The following is an 18,936-nucleotide window of genomic DNA, read 5'->3' as shown; positions in this document are numbered from 1 at the left end:
CATGCAGGTCCTGCAAGTATCTGAACAGATCGGTCTGACTGAAGTACATCATAGAGAGCAGAGCAGGGAGCCGCAGTGGGCATCATATGGGTGGGCTCTTCACACAGCAGTAAGGAGATCTGAGGAGAGGGGAAGGAGCCAGGGGAGATGTGACCACGGGCCCACGGGCAGTTCCTGAGTACCTGAATGGTCAGTCCGCCCCTGGTTGGGAAAACTATTTGCAGGCAGGGTAGCTGCTTTAGGCCCCCCAACAATGACTGGGTTCGGGGCAGCTGTCTCTTCTTCCCCGTGTTAAAGATGGCCCTGCAGCTAGCACTATACTCCTGGAGCTTTGACAAGAGTGGTGCTGCTTCCTCACACAGCAGCCACTCTTCCTGCCTTTCCCTATGCTGTCCATTCATAAATGACAGCACAAATGAGCATTTTGCAAACTCTTCTACATAACACAAAGCTGCCTGTGACTGAGAAATAGAAGAGGAGGTACAGAAAGAGCGGCTGCACACAATTCTGCAACTGCAAGATCTCAGAGCCCATGAAGTATAGAGATAGCTGTACCCCAGGGACTCAGTAGAAATGTACATTTTAAATTTAAGAGATAAGTCCACGAGGTGGGGTGCACCTTGATGGACTTAAAAGAGAAGTAGGGGTTTGGTTTTTTCCCCAATTATACTTACCTAGGACCGATGCTGCATCTGTCTGGCTTTAAGTGTGAGAACACAGCGATCACATGACCGCTGATTGCTGAGTTCTCACAGCCGCTCTAAGCAGAGAGCGGTAACTGTCATCGGAGTGCTGGCCTGTGGAGGGGGAGGAAGGGGTCAGCTCAGGCTCTCAGCGGCTCGCTGACAGGCTGAGCCAGGTACCGCTCCAGACACTGTAGTGGATCTCTAGGTTAAAGTCGGGAACTTTCCCCAGCATGGATCTGCTGAGTGATGTCAGCCGACAGCAGGCTTCAGCCCACTGTCATCTGAAAATGAGTAACGAGTGCAGAATAAACTGCATTCCTATAATTCACAGAAGTACAGCCAAAAGAGCGTTAGAAAGTGGATGAATTCCTGAAGTTCAGCTTTAAATATCAGTGTTATGTTAGAGCATTGAATTCAAAAACAAAATGGCAAGTTATATTCAAATTATGAAAATTGTGTATATTTCTATTTTAGTCTTAAAGAGATTTCACATTAATATTGAGATCCCATCTATACTGAATGCGATGACTGAAGAAGCTGTAAAAATCAAAGCATGTGGCAGGTAGGTGCAATTAAATCGCAATGCATATATAACTTGTAAGTAGAACTATAGGCAAAAATGGTTTCATTTTTGGAAGGGAGGGATATAACTCCTGTTAGTATTTTTTTTGCTATCTGTATTCCATCTGGGAGATTCACATTCACTTCTTGTCCTGCAGCCAAAAAAAGAACTGAGAAGAAATCCTTGCAAATTAAGGGAAGACCTTTGGGTCCCCCCAGGTTACCAAAACTAGTGTCCCCATAGGAAGAGTTCCCCTCTATAACTTTTATGTGGACAACCAAATTTTGGGATTTTCTTTTACTTTAATTTTCAACAATAATGGTAAACAGAACAAATAGAGAGGGTAAATCTCCCTAAACAGTGGCATTGACAGCAATAAAAACAATAATAGGTGTTCTAATCTCTACTCTGTCCAAAAAAGTTCTGCCGTTAGTTAAATTTTAAGGCCGTGTAAAAGATCATTTACATAAACAACCCATTGTCACACGCTATACATATGGAATGAAGATTCATACTTGAAGCTGTTTCCTGAGGCTAAATTAAGGCCTATTATCAGGATACGTGCATAGTTGCCAACATTTCAAAAACTTTTTTAGGGACACTTTTTTTTACTGTGTGTCCAGGAAGCCAGTGTAGGTGGAGTGATATGTACAGTTGCAAGAAAAAGTATGTGAACCCCTTGGGATTACGTGGAGTTTTGCATGGATTGGGCATAAAATGTGCTCTGAACGTCATCTAAGTCACAACAATAGAAGAACACAGTCTGCTGAACATTATACTACACAAACATTAGATGTTGCCATGGTTTAATTGCACATAACATGTAAACATTCACAGTGCAGGGAGGAAAAAGTATGTGAACCTTTGGACTTATTAACTGGTTGACCCTCCTTTGGCAGCAATAACCTCAACCAAACATTTCCTGTAGTTGCAGATCAGACCTGCACAATGATCTGGAGTAATTTTGGACCACTCCTCTTCACAAAACTGTTTCAGTGTAGCAATATTCTTGGGATGTCTGGTGTGAATCGCTCTCTTAAGGTCATGCCACAGCATTTCAATCGGGTTGAGGTCAGGACTCTGACTGGGCCACTCCAGAAGGCGTATTCTGTGCTGTTGCAGCCATTGTTTGCTTTGGGTCATTGTCCTGTTGGATCACCTATCCTCTGCGGAGCTTCAGTTGGCGGACAGATAGTCGTACATTTTCCTGCAAAATGTCTTGATAAACTCTGGAATTCATTTTCCCATCAATGACAACAATCCGTCCAGGCCCTGAGGCAGCAAAGCAGCCCCAAACCATGATGCTCCCTCCGCCATGTTTTACAGTGGGGATGAGGTTTTGATGTTGGTGTGCTGTGCCTTTTTTTCTCCACACACAGTGTTGTGTGTTTTTCCCAAACAACTCAATCTTGGTTTCATCTGTCCACAGTATATTTTGCCAGTAGTGCTGTGGAACATCCAGGTGCTCTTTTGAAAACTTCAAACGTGCTGGAATATTCTTTGGGGGCAGCAATGGCTTCCTCCGTGGTGTCCTCCCATGTACTCCATTCTTGTTTAATGTTTTCCTTATTGTAGATGTGTCAACAAAAATGTTAGCATGTGCCAGAGATTTCTGTAGGTCTTTAGCTGACACTCTGGGATTCTTCTTTACCTCATGCAGCATTCTGCGCTGTGCTCTTGCAGTCATTTTTACAGGACGACAATGCCTAGGGAGAGTAGCAACAGTGCTAAACTTTCTCCATTTGTAGACAGTCTGTCTTACCGTGGACACATGAACATCAAGGCTTTTGGAAATACTTTTGTAACCCTTTCCAGCTTCATGCAAGTCAACAATTCTTGATCGTAGGTCTTCTGAGAGCTCTTTTCTGCGAGGCATGGTTCACATCAGACAGTGCTTCTTGAAACCAGTAAACCCAAAACAGGTGTGTGTTTTTTAAGGGCAGGACAGCTGTCAGCAACACATCCAATATCATCACACTGATTGGAGTCAAGGTTGGCTCACTCCTGGCTCCAATTAGCTCTGGGAGAAGTCATTAAGCTAGGGCCTCACATACTTTTTCCTCCCTGCACTGTGAATGTTTACATGTTATGTGCAATTAAACCATGGCAACATCTAATGTTTGTGTAGTATTATGTTTAGCAGACTGTGTTCTTCTATTGTTGTGACTTAGATGACGTTCAGAGCACATTTTATGCCCAATTCATGCAAAACTCCACATAATCCCAAGGGGTTCACATACTTTTTCTTGCAACTGTAAATTAGGGGTGGGGGCATTCAGTTGTGGGTCTGGCTTAGAAAAATATGGAACCGTGCAAAGCATGCCACTCCACAAAGTGGGTGTGGTTGAAATTACACAAAAAAAATTGGACTTGGCTTAAAGGGGGTGTGGTTAAATAGAGTCTGAGATTTTCTGGGGCTCCCCCCATGCAATTTTTCTCTCCACTCCAACATCCCAAAAAAACAAACACACACAGAGACTTATCTAAATAAAACCCTTTAATAATGTAAACATAAAGAACTGGTCCACACTCAGTGATTGGTTGCTAGAGGTTACTGCAGTTAGTACAGGGGAGGGTCAGAGACTGCAGGTGTAGTACAGGGGTTGTCAGAGACTGCAGGTGTAGTACAGGAGAGGGTTAGAGACTGCAGATGTAGCATAGGAGAGGGTCAGAGATTGCAGGCATAGTACAGAAGAGGGTCAGAGACTGCAGGAGTAGTACAGGAGAGGGTCAGGGACTGCAGATGTAGCACAGGAGAAGGTCAGAGACTGCAGACGTAGTATAGGAGTTGGTCAGAGACTGCAGGCGTAGTACAGGAGATGGTCATAGACTGCACACATGGGATGGTCAGGGACTGCGGACATGGCACATGGGATGGTCAGAGACTGTTGACATGGCACAAGAGATGATCAGTGAATGCAGACATGGCACAAGGGATGGTCAGAGTACAGCATGTTCCACCATAAAGATTTGTTACTCCACCACAAATATTACAGTTACTCCAACACAAATATTACAGTTGCTCCACCATATTACAGTATGCACCACAAATAATGCAGTTGCTCCACCATAAATATTACAGTTGCTCCACCACAGATATTACAGTTGCTCTACCACAAATTACAGTATGCTTCACATATATTACAGTTGCTCCACCATAAATATAACAATTACTCCAACACATATATTACAGTATGCTTTAGAAATAGCACAGCACACCTCCATACCCACCAGCACATTGTTGCACCTCCAGAGCACCCTATACCCCCAGAGAAGCTCTGAACCCTCCAGCACATGTCTGAGCCCCTAGCATACCTCTGTAACCCCTCAGCACATCTTTTTAGCCCCAGAACACCTCATTCCCTCCCCCAGCACATCTCTGAACCCCTTAGCATGCCTCTGTGCCCCCAGCACATCTCTGTACTCCCAGAAAATATCTGTACCCCACCCAGGACACTTCCATACCCCCTTGCACATCTCTGCACCCCCTTGCACAACACAGCCCCAGCACAGTTCCAAACCCTCCCACACACCTCTGCACTCCTCAGAATACTCTGTATCACCAAGTACACCTCCGTACACCCAGCAAGCCTTTGTACCCTAGTACACCTCTACACCCCCAGCATGCCTTCGTACTCCCCAGAACTCTTCTGTACCCCCTTGTAACATATCTTCACCCTCTAGAATCCTCTGTATCCTTCCGTGTGCCTCCATACCGTCTGCACCCCCTGGCACATGTATTACGCTACACAACTCTGCTCCCCCCAGCATACCTCTTCATCTCCCCACACACTTCTGCATCTCCCAGCAAGCCTCTGCACCCCCCCAGCACACCCATGTACTCCACACCTCTGCACCCCTTAAACCCCTAACACTCATCTGTACCCACATGCATATCTCTGTACACCCTCCCCTCCCCATACACACACATATCTGTAGTTTCAGAATCTTCTGTATTCCCTGACCCTCAGCACATCTCTGCAGCCTATTCAAAGTCTAGTCCAGTGTGTCCAGGATCTGCAGTCATCCCATGGCCACTCACCTCTGCTACACTATTGAGTGGCATCTGGTTGGTCTGCAGCTGCTCTGGCAGTCAGTGTGCCCAGGTCATCCGCTGCCTCCTAACATGCTCCCAGAAGTGATTGACTAAAGGTGGGCTGGCGTCATCACGCTTGGCTGGCAATGCCCCCTCACTAATACTGACCAATCATGTAGACAGAAAGCACTACCTGACTTCCTGGAGGTGGAGTACGGGAGAGATCTGTCAGTGTCTATGAAGTGTTACCTGGTAGCAACTCTCAGCTGTGACAGATTAAAATTTTTGGGATTGTACCTGGGATGAGCAACCAGCGGGACATTGGTCGGATATTTGGGACTGTTCCAGGCATTTTTTGATTGTTGGCAACTATGTATGTGTGCTATCATAGACTATTAATCATAGTCCCAAGCAATTGGCTCACAGTTGCAGTGCAGTCACATTGACTTCATTAGGTGATATCAAGCAGTGCTACCCATCAAAATAAATATTCCAAGTTAAGTTTGCAGTGGATGTGAAGCAGAGTATCTTGGCAGCAGAATGTGTACAAATCCCTCCACCTACCATGCGAGATCAGTCAGTCGGGGTTATTTACCTCTCTTTTCTGCCCATCTGAATGAGGCCTTAGTATTTTCTAGGCTATACACTTGGCAACTTTCTAGCAACAGGAGTGAACACTTGCCAGGGCTTATGTTTCTTTACTGACTAAACTGGTGAGGTGTCACTCTGTCTCCTGCTTGCTTGTGAGCAAGATTCTGCAACATTTGTGTCAGTGCTAATGTAGCCAGGTGCTAGGCTAAAACAATATGGACAAGAAGACATTGCCATCCATTCTTCTCTCCCTCTACTGAGACACTGATATTTTGCTGCATCATCCTCCTCTGAGTGGTGAGAATCCTGGGAGTTGTAGTTTGAAACAGCAGCCATATAATGGCTATGCTATCATGTTTACACTACAGATCCCAATATGTACTGTGCAGTAGGAAGATTGGAGAGATGATTTTTATTAAACTGCCCAGGAAAGTTCTTTCTCTTGCCCCCGAGGGAGTTACAGAGAGCACCTCAGTCTGGATATTCACCAGCTAGCAAGAGACCATACCAGCGGACATATGAGCCTGAGACTGGAAGTGAGGACACCCAAAGGCACCTGCAGCACTGCCAACATCAGAACACCTACACAGCTGCCACTGTGGCTTCCCACCACTTATCGGCAGAGGCTTTTTTGGAGATACGGGGGGGGGGGCCTTCTAAAGCAAGAGCTCACCACACCTCCCTACACCAATCCCATGCTGAGCAGAGAATGGGCGTGTGGGGATGTATACCATGGAGGCAAATGCTCTGGATTTTCAACTGTAGGAGAGGAGAGAAAGCTGCGGGTTTTGAAATCCTGCACGGCTTTCTCTCCTCTAATTGCAGAGATAAAAGATCAGGCTAGAGGGCTTTTGATTGGTTAGCACTGTCACATGGACGTGATGACCAGTCAGAAGCCATCTAGCCTGTACTGTCATCCCTGTAAGTAGAGGAGAAAATGCCATGGGGATTTCAAATCCCCAGACCTGTGAAGCAGTTCTCTCTCCTTGCAGGGATGACAGCAACGGCTAGACGGCTTCTGATTAGTCAACACCGTCCGTGTGACGGTGCTAACCAATCTAAAGCCCTATAGCCCGAACTGTCATCCCTGCAAGGAGAGGAGAGAAAGCCGTTGGAATTTCAAACCCCCACAGCTTTCTCTCCTCTCCTACAGCTGAGAATCAGGAGCATCTGCCACCAAGGTATACATCCCCACACGCCCTTCTCTCCAACTCTCCGCTGCAGGAAACCTCCCTGCACTGCTCCTGTGTGACCTCTGTGACAATGCCATGACAAGCCTGGGTTCACACAGGAGCAGTGGGGAAACTGAATGCAATTTGGACAGGAATCGCATTCCTGTTCAAATTGTATGTTATTCTTTGTGGTGCAATTTGCACCCATGCATTTTGCATGGATGCAAATCGCACCACAAAGTGATTGAGATTTTGCACTGTAGACGTAGTAACAGTGTGGGGGGTTTTAACTACTATTTATAAAGTGATACACTTATATACACAAAACTGAAGGTTTCCACCATTATTATTTAAATTATTTCACACTATAGAAGTGGGAACCCGAGTGCCCGGGGTCAGTAGGGTGCCCCATGAAATGCCCCTGGTACCTTTTTATAGGCTTGGGTGTGCTTTGAGTGTGGGCAAGGACACAGGGGCCCCATGATCCCCTATAGCCCAGGGACCCCATGAGTTGTCAGTCCACCCCTGTTCCACACTATTTCTGCAATATTTTTTCAGCCACCAGGTTTAGGGATAAACTTGATCAGACCTAAACAATGTATTGCAGCTCATCTGGCTAAAGCAGAGCTATACACCAAATGTAGCCAGACTTTAGTGCAGGAAGCATAATAAGGTAAGTGGATCGAATCAACACATTTCAGATTTTATTTTTAACTCTGTTAAAAATATGCATGCAGATTAGCTGAAATCCATTTTTGTTTATCTGTAATTAAAATAGTATATAATGATTATATTAAAGTGTATGTCACAGCAAAATTAAAAAAAAAAAACATATTCAGTACATCTGATCTATATATGCACATTTCCCTATGCTTTATCCCTTTAAAAATGCTGCAAGTACAGGAAAATACCCATTGATCTGCCACAAATTTATTGTGATCCTAAATTCCTATTTGGGCTGACAATGCAGTACTATACAGTATGTATAGTTCTCCTGTGCCACTGTAATCTCAACCAGCATTGTCCACCCTGCCTGCTTGTCAGGGAGCGAGGAGCCAGACACACAAGGAGGTGCAATAAAAGGTAAGCTTATTGTACAAAAACAAGACAGAGTCTATGCAAGTACAACCGCAACAGCGGATGACTGGGTAGGACAGTAGCCAGGAAGGATGGTCGCCAGACCCGGAGTCAGAAGCCAGGAAGGATGATCACCAGAGCCGGGGTCAGAAGCCAGGAAGGATGATCGCCAGAGCCGGGGTCAGAAGCCAGGAAGGATGATCGCCAGAGCCGGGGTCAGAAGCCAGGAAGGATGATCGCCAGAGCCGGGGTCAGAAGCCAGGAAGGATGATCGCCAGAGCCGGGGTCAGAAGCCAGGAAGGATGATCGCCAGAGCCGAGGTCAGAAGCCAGGAAGGATGGTCGCCAGAGCTGGGGTCAGAAGCCAGGAAGGAGTCTTGCCAAAACCGAGTCGATATCCGGGAGAGCACTCAACACTAACAGGAGCTTGTTGCAATTCAACAGACAGGACACGAATACAATGAGCAGCTGCAGACAGCAGGCTTAAATGTGATAAGCCACCACCTCCTGGAGGAGGAGCCGCAGAGGCTTGAAAGCATAAAGGATCCCACAATGCTTTGCAGAAACCTAAGAGGATGCCAGCACATGGAGCAGCACAAGCTTTTAGGAAAGGTAGGACCTTGACAGTACCTCCTCCTCAAGGACCCTCCCCCTCCGCAGCTCAACATAAGGCTTCTGGGGAAAGCGGGCATGAAAAGCGCAGAGGGGGGCAGGAGCATGAACATCCGTGGAAGGAACCCAGGAACGCTCCTCGGGACCATAACCACGCCAATGGACCAGTAACTGCACCCAACCGCGGACCAATTGAGAGTCCAGGATGCGACTCACCTCATACTCCTCATGACCGTCAACCCGGATAGGACGAGGCCGAAGCGGAGAGGCAGTAAAGCGATTACAGACCAGAGGCTTCAACAGGGATACGTGGAAGATATTGGAGATACACATCCCAGGAGGAAGAGCAAGGGCATAGGCAACCGGGTTCACCCTGTGGAGAATGCGGAAAGGACCAACAAAACAGGGAGCCAGTTTCGGTGCGGGCACCCGCAGATTGAGGTTACGAGTCGACAACCACACCCGATCTCCGACCTGGTATGAAGGAGCAGGCAACCATCTACGATCAGCCTGGAGCTTCTGGCACTGTGCTGAGTCCTTCAAGGACCTCTGGATCTTCCCCCACGAGGAACGCAGGGCAGCAAGATGGTTATCCACAGCCGGAATGTCCTGTGGTGAGAACAACTCAGGCAATACAGCGGGTTGGAACATGAAGGGAGACATCCCGGAGGAGGAGTTGACAGCCGAGTTCTTCGCAAACTCTGCCCATGGCAGGAGATCGACCCAATTGTCTTGATGGTCTGATATATAGCAGCGGAGGAATTGTTCCAGGGCCTGGTTGGACCGCTCCGCAGCCCCATTGGACTGCGGGTGGTAGGCCGAAGAGAAGGAGAGCTTGATACCCAACTGGGAGCAGAAGGTGCGCCAGAACCTGGACACAAACTGGCTCCCACAGCCTGAGACAATCACCTTGGGCAACCCATGCAAGCGAAAGATCTCCCTGGCGAAAACCGTAGCCAGTTCTTGCGCAGTCGGCAATTTCTTGAACGGAACACAATGGCACATCTTGGAAAAATGATCAATGACCATAAGAATGACCGTATGGCCTTGAGACGCAGGGAGGTCCACAATAAAATCCATGCCCAGGTGTGACCAGGGACTCTCCCCATTAGGAATGGGTTGCAGAAGGCCCAATGGAAGATGCCGAGGAGACTTATTCTGGGCACAGACCGAACATGCCGCTACATATGAGGCGATGTCGGAACGGAGAGATGGCCACCAGAATGACCGAGAAACGACCCAGAACAACTGGTTCCTCCTTGGATAACCGGCAGTCTTGGAATTATGGTAGGTACACAGCAGGCGGGTATGCAATCCCTCCGGTACGAAACACCTACCAGCCAGTCTCTCAGGGAGGGCATCAGTTTGAGCCACCAAAATCTGCTCCCCAAGGGGAGAAGTCAGGTTGGTACGAATGGCAGCCAGGATCTGGTCCGGAGGTATGACCGAGGTCGGCTCAGAGTCCTCCCTGGACAGCTCGGAGTATTGCCGCGACAAGGCATCAGTCCTGACATTCTTGGAGCCAGGCAAATAGGATACCACATAGTTAAAATGCGACAAGAACAGAGCCCATCTGGCCTGCCACAGCGTCAACCTCTTATCCTCCGAGAGATAGATCAGGTTCTTGTGGTCAGTGAGAATGAGAACCGGAACCACAGAGCCCTCGAGCAGGTGCCTCCATTCCTTGAGAGCCTGAATAATTGCCAACAACTCCTTGTCTCCAATCTGGTAGTTGCATTCTGCGGAGGAAAGCTTCCTGGAGTAGAACTCACAGGGAAGTAGGGGTCCATCGGGTGACCGACGCTGAGACAAGAGGGCGCCTATTCCCGTCTTAGAAGGATCAACCTCGAGGACAAAAGGCAACCCAGGATTGGGATGAGACAGTATCAGAGCCGAAGTGAAGGCGGATTTCAGAGGTTCGAAAGCTAAGATGGCCTCGGGTGACCACTCGTGAGGCTTACTGCCCTTCTTGGTCAGATCTGAGAGAGGTTGGCCAGCGTGGAGAAGTTCCTGATAAACTTCCGATAATAGTTGGCGAATCCCAAAAAGCGCTGAATGGACCGAAGACCACTGGGACGAGGCCACTGCACAACCGCCGAAACCTTCTGAGGGTCCATGAAAAAACCCACCGCAGAAATGATGTAGCCCAAAAAGGCAAACTGGGATCGGTGAAATTCACACTTCTCGAGCTTACAGAGAAGCTCGTTCTCACGTAACCGTTGCAGCACCCACTTAACATCCTGGATATGAGACTCCATAGACGCAGAGTAAACCAGGATGTCGTCCAAGTAAACCACCACGCACTGCTGCAACAATTCACGAAAGACATCATTAATGAACTCCTGAAAGACCGCGGGTGCATTACACAACCCGAAAGGGCATGACCAGGGATTCATAGTGGCTGGTTCTGGTGTTGAACGCGGTCTTCCACTCGTCGCCCTCCTTGATCCGTACGAGGTTGTACACAGCCCTAAGCTCGAGTTTAGTAAAGACCGTTGCTCCCTTGAGGCGGTCAAACAACTCGGTAATCAATGGGATTGGGTAAGCATTCTTAATCGTGATTTGATTGAGACCCCTAAAATCAATGCAAGGCCTCAACTCACCGCCCTTCTTTTTCACTAAGAATAAGCCAGCTCCTGCTGGAGAAGTAGACTTGCGAATGTGCCCCCGGGAAAGCGCATCCGCATCGTACTCCTCCATGGCCTGATTCTCCGCAACCGAAAGAGGATACACCCTGCCACGCGGGGGAGTGGCACCGGGTTGTAAGGCTATGGTACAATCATATGGACGATGAGGAGGCAGAGCACCGGCACCCACCTTGTCAAACACGTCCAGGTACTCCCCGTATTCAGTGGGCAACACAGAGGCGGAGGAGGCACACAACACCTTAACAGGTCCACGGATGCAATCAACCACACACTGTGGAGACCATGAGAGGATCTCGGCCGACCGCCAATCAAGGGTCGGATTGTGCTTCTTAAGGCAGGGATAGCTCAAAACCACGGAGTAGTGCGGGGAAGAAATTACCTGGAAACAGGCCAACTCCCTGTGAACAGCCCCAATAGCTACTTCAATTGGCAAGGTCTTGTGGGTAACCTGCGACGATTGCAGAGGCCTGCCATCTATGAATGGAGTAACTCGAGCCTGCAGAAGAATGGAGTACTGGGCAACCCGCCAGCACCAGAGTCTACCAACGCCTGGGCCGTCACCGAGCCCTCTGCCCAAGAGAGGACAACGTTGATTAGCGGTTTATCTTTATGGGAAACCGGGGACGAGGAAACTCCACCCAAGATCTGCCCCCAACAGGATCTCAGGCGCGAGCGTTTCCCGGACGGACCGGACAGGACTACTGAAAATGCCTACCGAGACCACAGTACAGGCAGCGACCCTCCCGATGCCAAGAGGCCCGCTCCCCCTCGGAAAGGAGAGCAAACCCCAGGTACATGGGCTCACCGTCAGACAAACCATCCTCAGGAGGTGTGGGAGGAGAGGGAGGAATGGGTGGGACAGAAAACGTAGGCGCCAATCGGTTAGGAGGCCTCTGCAGACGCTCCTTAAATGAAGGCCTCTTTGTGAGCCTGGTGTCAATCAGGATTAGGAAGGAAATGAGTGCCTCGAGCTCCACAGGCAATTCCTTCAACGCATCTGAGAGACCATGAGAGAAAGCAGCCACCAGAGCCTCATTGTTCCAACCCACCTCTGCCGCTAGGGTATGAAATTCTATGGCATACTCAGCAACGGTTTGTGAACCCTGATGCATGGACATGAGCAGCTTAGCAGCAGAGGCGGAGCAAGCAGGCACATCGAATACCATACGGAAGAAGGTAACAAAACCGGCAAACTCGTGAATCACAGGGTTATCGTTCTCCCATAAGGGATTTGCCCAGGCCAAGGCATTGTCCGAGAGCAGCGAGATTAGGAAGCCCACCTTTGACCTCTCCGTAGGAAAAGCGTGGGGTATCAATTCAAAATATATGCCCACTTGGTTAAGGAAACCCCGACACTGACTCGGCTCACCCCCAAAGCGCTGTGGAGGGGGGGCTGAATCAGTCATACCTCTGGGCACCTCAGGTGCGGCAGCAGATGCGGAGATAGGCACAACAACCGGAGCAACAGCGGGAGCGACCATAGGAGTGACAACCGACCTAATAGCACCAGGAGCAAGGTGCGCTGTGCGTGCAAGCAGGGTTTGCAACGCCTGAGTGAACTGATCCAACAAGCGATCCTGCTGATCAAGTCTGGCAACCAACATAGGGAGCGAGAGCGTACCTGCACCGTCAGGATTCATGGCATTCGTGTAGTGTCAGGTAGCGAGGAGCCAGATACACAAGGAGGTGCAATAAAAGGTAGGCTTATTGTACAAAAACAAGACAGAGTCTATGCAAGTACAACCGCAACAGCAGATGACTGGGTAGGATAGTAGCCAGGAAGGATGGTCGCCAGAGCCGGAGTCAGAAGCCAGGAAGGATGATCTCCAGAGCCGGGGTCAGAAGCCAGGAAGGATGATCGCCAGAGCCGGGGTCAGAAGCCAGGAAGGATGGTCGCCAGAGCCGGGGTCAGAAGCCAGGAAGGAGTCTTGCCAAAACCGAGTCGATATCCAGGAGAGCACTGAGACACTAACAGGAGCTTGTTGCAATTCAACAGACAGGACGCGAATGCAATGAGCAGCTGCAGACAGCAGGCTTAAATGTGATAAGCCACCACCTCCTGGAGGAGGAGCCGCAGAGGCTTGAAAGCATAAAGGATCCCACAATGCTTTGCAGAAACCTAAGAGGATGCCAGCACATGGAGCAGCACAAGCTCTGAGGAAAGGTAGGACCTTGACACTGCTGGACTACTGAACTCTGCCTATCCCCCACCCAGGGGTGGACTGACAATTCATGGGGCCCCCGGGCAATAGGGGATCATGGGGCCCCTGTGTACTCACACACACTCAAACCACACCCAAAAAAGCCTATGAAAGGTACCAGGGGCATCTCATGGGGCCCCCTACTGACCAAGATCCCAAAATGTCAGTCCACCCCTGCCCCCACTCCTCTCTGTCCCACTTTACATACCTACTTTTATTTTCATCCTCGAAAAACAATGATGCTGCCATTACTTCCAAAAGCCATTCTCACACACTGTGTAGGGAAAGGGCTGTTGGGAGATATAAAACTTGAGGAGTGCCTACATCAATAGAAATTGACCTCCCAGAAGCTACCTTCCTGCAAGAATTTTGCTAGCCTGGTAATGTCAGTTAGTACTAAAAGCTGTTTCTCACTACAAGGTAAAAGGAAAAATAATGCTGGGATATTATCTGGAGTAGAGAGAGGGTAGGGGGGGAGTAAATTTGGTTAATGCCAGGACATACGCTAGTGACTTTAATCACTTCATTATTTTTAAACCATGTACCTCTTTTCAAGTACACTGGATTTCTCCTCTGTGTTCCAGGTACACCTATGGAAAACCAGTCACAGGCCTGATGAGCCTCTCTGTCTGCAAAATTCACCTTTCTCCATTTTATGCTGATCCAACTGACAGCGGTTTTCATGATAGTGATGACAATTTAGAGGACTGCATACGCATGAAGGATGTGCAGGTGAGCAATCTTAAAGTGAGATGAAACAAAAGTGTGAATTGCCATAATTCATTCATATACAGTATATATATATATATATATATATATATATATACACACACACTGTGTATATATATACTGTATATATACAGTTATATATATATATATATATATATATACACATGCACACACATACTGTACATACACACACTGTATATAATGCCATTGTATTTATTTATTTTTTTAAAAAACCTCTAAGTACTTTATTCATACAGCACTGCTGTGTGGTCACATGATCTTTCCCTATTCTTTGGCATCTGCAGGCAAAGATCCCTGGGGAAGGGGGGGGGGTGTTCAACTACTACAATATTGGTCTATCTGCACACCCCTGATTGTTACTTTGCCAGTCACATGACTAAATAAAAACAGTTTCCGAAGATCAATTCAAATTAAATTATAAAAGGTCAAAAACTGTAAATCTTTACTGAACATCAAATGTGCTTATTTGTTCATTAATATGGTGTGGGTCTCCTGCATAGTAGGGGTTGGGGAAAGATCTGGCAACCTACCCTGTAAAATAATTGCTAAGAGAGTTCATGGAAGAAGTCACTTGCAAGTGACGGTCCATGCAATCGCCAAGGGTCGGATACGACTGAATAGATAGATAGATAGATAGATAGATAGATAGTGCAGGTAAAAAAATGATTGACACTTGCTTTCACTTTGCTCAGAAGGCATTGGCACCCAAGGTTCTTTTGTAACTTTGCAGGTATTCACAATTACTTTTGATATATTTAATACTGATTTATTTTAGGACTAAGCTTTTTTGTGTGTTTCTTAGTGAATGTAATCAATCCACATACTATATCCCATCCCCATAGTGTTTAGAAATAGGAGGACATGGAGAAAGGAGGGAGGGGAGTGTAATTTACCAATGTGTATAAGCCCACATGTGTGGTTCTATAGTCACTTGGCTACACAGATAAGAAAAAGGAGGAAATGAACAGCTTAGAAAGGAACTGAAATTTGAGCATGAGCAGTACAGGACACCAGCTGGTCTACAATCTCAGCCTGCAGTGAGGACACAGAAAAGATGGGAGGGACAGCTGAAAGCAGAATCAACCAGGTATATTTCACTCTACACAAAAATATGCTTTAGTGGCTTTGTGAGCATGCACACTCTGGTATATAGCATTTAGTGAGTTTTTCATAGTCTGGTTTTAAAGACACTTTACTTGTCTGAGAGGAAGAAGTTGCTCAGGGAACCCCTACATGCCTTTGGAGATGCCTACATGATACATTATTGAGAACTAGGAAGCATGGGATGCTCAGGTGGGGAAAGGTTTACTTTTGGACTGTCGGTTTCCTGAGCTTTTAAGGTTCTGCCTTCCACCCTGTCCAGCATACAAAAAAATCAGGGTGAATGTCAGGCTCATGGAGAGCAGGACCACATAGAAGGGCAAGAAGGTCTTGGCCACTTGAAGATGTAACCCAGAGCAACATTTAATTGACATCACCCTAAGGAGATCCACCTACTGAGGACTAATGCCATTATGAACGTCTACCTGTAAAGGCAGCTGAGAATTACTTAGGAGCTTGAATGTTTGTGAATTGTATCATTGCAGTCTTCGAGTAAAGGTTTGATGACCATTCTTGCGCCGGTCTGAAGTTACTTAAAGGTGTTCATGAAGGTACATAGCTTATCTAGAAAAACAGGACACATGTGGTACAAGAGTCAAGCCACCACAAAAGCTTGACTCGACAGGAGAGTCGGAGCAGTAGAACAGTTATCACCAGTAACCATGAACTGGTGAAAAAGTAACACAGCCAGATGTTAAGGAGCGGTACTAGGCTTGGGTGACAGGTGGTCTGGTATCGAGGGGGATCAATAGCCCAACTCCCTCCCTAGTGGTCGGTTCCCTCGAAAGTAAATGGGGCTAAACTCATGGTACGGAGATGCCATATATCTAGCCGCATGGTATAGGAGAGAGAAGTTAATTGTGTGCATGCATGAGGTCCGCACTAGTGCACAAGGGGCCCCCATTCTGTCATTGAGAGTGAGATGGTAGAGGTAACCTAATCTGCTGGAGCTGCGCATAGATTCAGCGGTGTCCCTTCTAAATGCAGCATTCATAGAGCAAAGGTCTGTAGTGACATGAGACAGAACACTTTACAGAGGAATTCTGTATGTTGCACATCTTCACACGATGTATGGTTCATCTTCTTAGTCAGGGTACCTCCTTAATGTTGACTTCCACATGACTGGAGCCCTGCCTAGTCCCAGGCATTGGTAAGCGCGGGCCTGAAACAAGAGGTACCTCCGTGTGCAGGATGAGGTGGCCCCATCCACATCTTGGTTAAGAAATATAAGGTATAGTGAGATCCCCTTTTAATGCTCACAGCAGGTGTGGCCTCAACAAAAGAGCCCCTGGGAGAAAAAAACAAAATCTGTCATTTGGTTTAAAGTTGTTGTAAAGGCTAAAGATTTTGGAATACAGTGTTCATGTATTTTTGTGCAACAGCTACATCAGTATTAAGTAGAGATATATTCTTCAACCAGTAGATTACAGTGTTTATACGTTTGTACCTGTATCTATGGTATGTAGTATGGTTTGCAGTGTAGCAGCAGAAAAGCATATGTGGACTGTGCACTGTCTGTTCTGTAGGGCTATATACAGAATTTCTAACAAAAGTTTTTTTTTACCTGTTATGCATTCACCCCTCCCCCCCCCCCAATTACTTATTTGAGCAGGATCTCAATCTGGCGCTGTGTCCGAAAGCAGCGAAGACCTTATATGTACAAATAAAGTTGAAAAACTTTAAATGCCATGGTTGTGCAAGATCTTTCAGAAAATTATTGAAAAAAAAAAAAAAAGCTTCCCTGAGAGAAATATTTATGCTGTCATTGTTTGTGTTCTGCAAAGCCCTAAGCAAAAAAAGATACTGGTACAGTTTGTAATTAATCTTGCCGTTTCATTGAAATCAATGTCCTAAAAATCAGTTGCTCATGCTGCTACTGATCTGGAGCATGTGCTGCTGCCTTTCTATCTATTGTTTGATTGCACCACCAAATTCTATGCAGAGATAAAACCCATATAAACTGTAATTATTAATATTTCATTAAATTTATTTTTTTTAAATGAAGACATTGTAAGAACCCAAAGTTGTCATGGTCCTTGCAGTCCCTCTAGAGCAAGGCTCTAATGTGTGAGAAAGTATAAGGAGCCAATTAGTTAATGAACTGATAAGGAGCTTGGGGATAGGAAGAGAAAAAAAAGTGACAGAGCGGTAAAGTCATCACCCTGTTCTTCAAGTTTCAGTGTTTAGCCACAGGCTGGGATGAGTCCAGGACAACCCAGGCTCAGGGTAAGTGAGTTGAATGTTGCTGGTCATTAGACACAGGACATTCCCCAGCTGCTGTAGCAGAAGAAACAATTATCAACCTAGTCATCCCTATGTCCAATATCTCAATGTCAACATGGCAAAATTGCAGGTTTTACAGCCTTTCCAGCTAGTGAAGTCTGACCACGTATTTGCAGCCTGTGTTCTACCACAATGACAGGTACCAAGCCATCATTTTTTTGACTAGGAGTCAACTCCTTCCTTTCAACAGCATGTGGAAGGTAAAGTCTCTGTGTCACTGGAGAACATGATCAGTACCAAGATTCCCTGGATGGATGTTGCATCTCCTTCAGGACCCACTGCATAAACTTGCAGACAGCAGAGAAGGATGCAGGATGGGAGCACACCATCTGGTAGTGCCACCCTATATCAGCATGAGACCATGCAAGGTGGACTCAGCTGTTGTTGTGCGTTGTGGGTCATCATACAGCTTAGCCATCTCATCAAAAAGTAGTAAATGGTGTTTGTGAGGGGAGTGACTTTTGGGGGTGGGGGGACCCCTGTATCATCTTCCCAAATTCTTATGTTTAACACACCCTGTGCCTATTAAGGGGTACAGGGTGTGAATGTGAATGGGAATGTATATTGTGTATTGGTGTGTTGTAATTTGTTCTCTGCCACATGGCTGTCCATTGTCCTCTGCCATGTGCTGCATCCCATTGTTCTGTGTATTGGTTGGGGGGGGGTTTCCTGTAGCCCTTCCCACTGATGGGGCGGGCTGATGATGTGTTTCCTGTCCCTGGTTGTGTTTCCCCACCCTGTGTATATATCTTGTGTGTGTGTAAGAATAAAGGAGTTGACTTCCTGTCTTAAGAAGAAGCCTGGTGCTGTCTATTTCCTGAGGGATTTCAAGGGTGGAGTCTGGGAATTTTGTGTTTGGACAGGGAAGCTGCAGTATAATGGAAAGTACCCAAGTGCGGTCGGGTTCTGGTTCCGTTACATGGGTGGCAGCGGTTGGATTGTGCTTCCAAGCTGTAAACACATCCAAACCACCACCGGGATTCAAGATCAGGAAAAGAGCCGTCAGTCACCCCAGTAGAGATATGGACCTGACATCAGAGTTCCCAGGGCTGCTTCAGACTGTTCTTGCAACATACCCCAGGACTGTGTCTACGGATCAGTACCTGGAGCTCAGGCAGAAAATTTGGGAGGTCCTTTGGAGAGGAGCCCTCCAGGCTACTGGTATGGAGAAAGGCAAGTGTTATCCAACCCCAGGGGAAAGGGCCAGTGACAATCGGA

At 47.2% G+C, this 18,936-nt stretch overlaps 1 protein-coding gene across 1 annotated transcript in view; it reads left to right on the top strand.

Annotated features, from left to right (window-relative positions):
* Positions 1–18,936, top strand: part of LOC149451735 (alpha-2-macroglobulin-like protein 1) — a 222,347-nt gene that overhangs the window by 45,912 nt on the left and 157,499 nt on the right. The window contains exons 7-8 of the mRNA XM_089690237.1: positions 1,161–1,248; positions 14,169–14,316. Of these exons, the coding sequence (XP_089546363.1) occupies positions 1,161–1,248; positions 14,169–14,316 (236 nt within the window). The remainder of the gene's footprint in view (positions 1–1,160; positions 1,249–14,168; positions 14,317–18,936) is intronic.

The sequence above is a fragment of the Staurois parvus genome, unplaced genomic scaffold (genome assembly GCF_062004578.1).
Source record: "Staurois parvus isolate SC_StPar_1 unplaced genomic scaffold, SC_StPar_1.0 ptg000525l, whole genome shotgun sequence".
Lineage (NCBI taxonomy): Eukaryota > Metazoa > Chordata > Amphibia > Anura > Ranidae > Staurois > Staurois parvus.
This window is presented reverse-complemented; position numbering and strand designations above follow the sequence as displayed.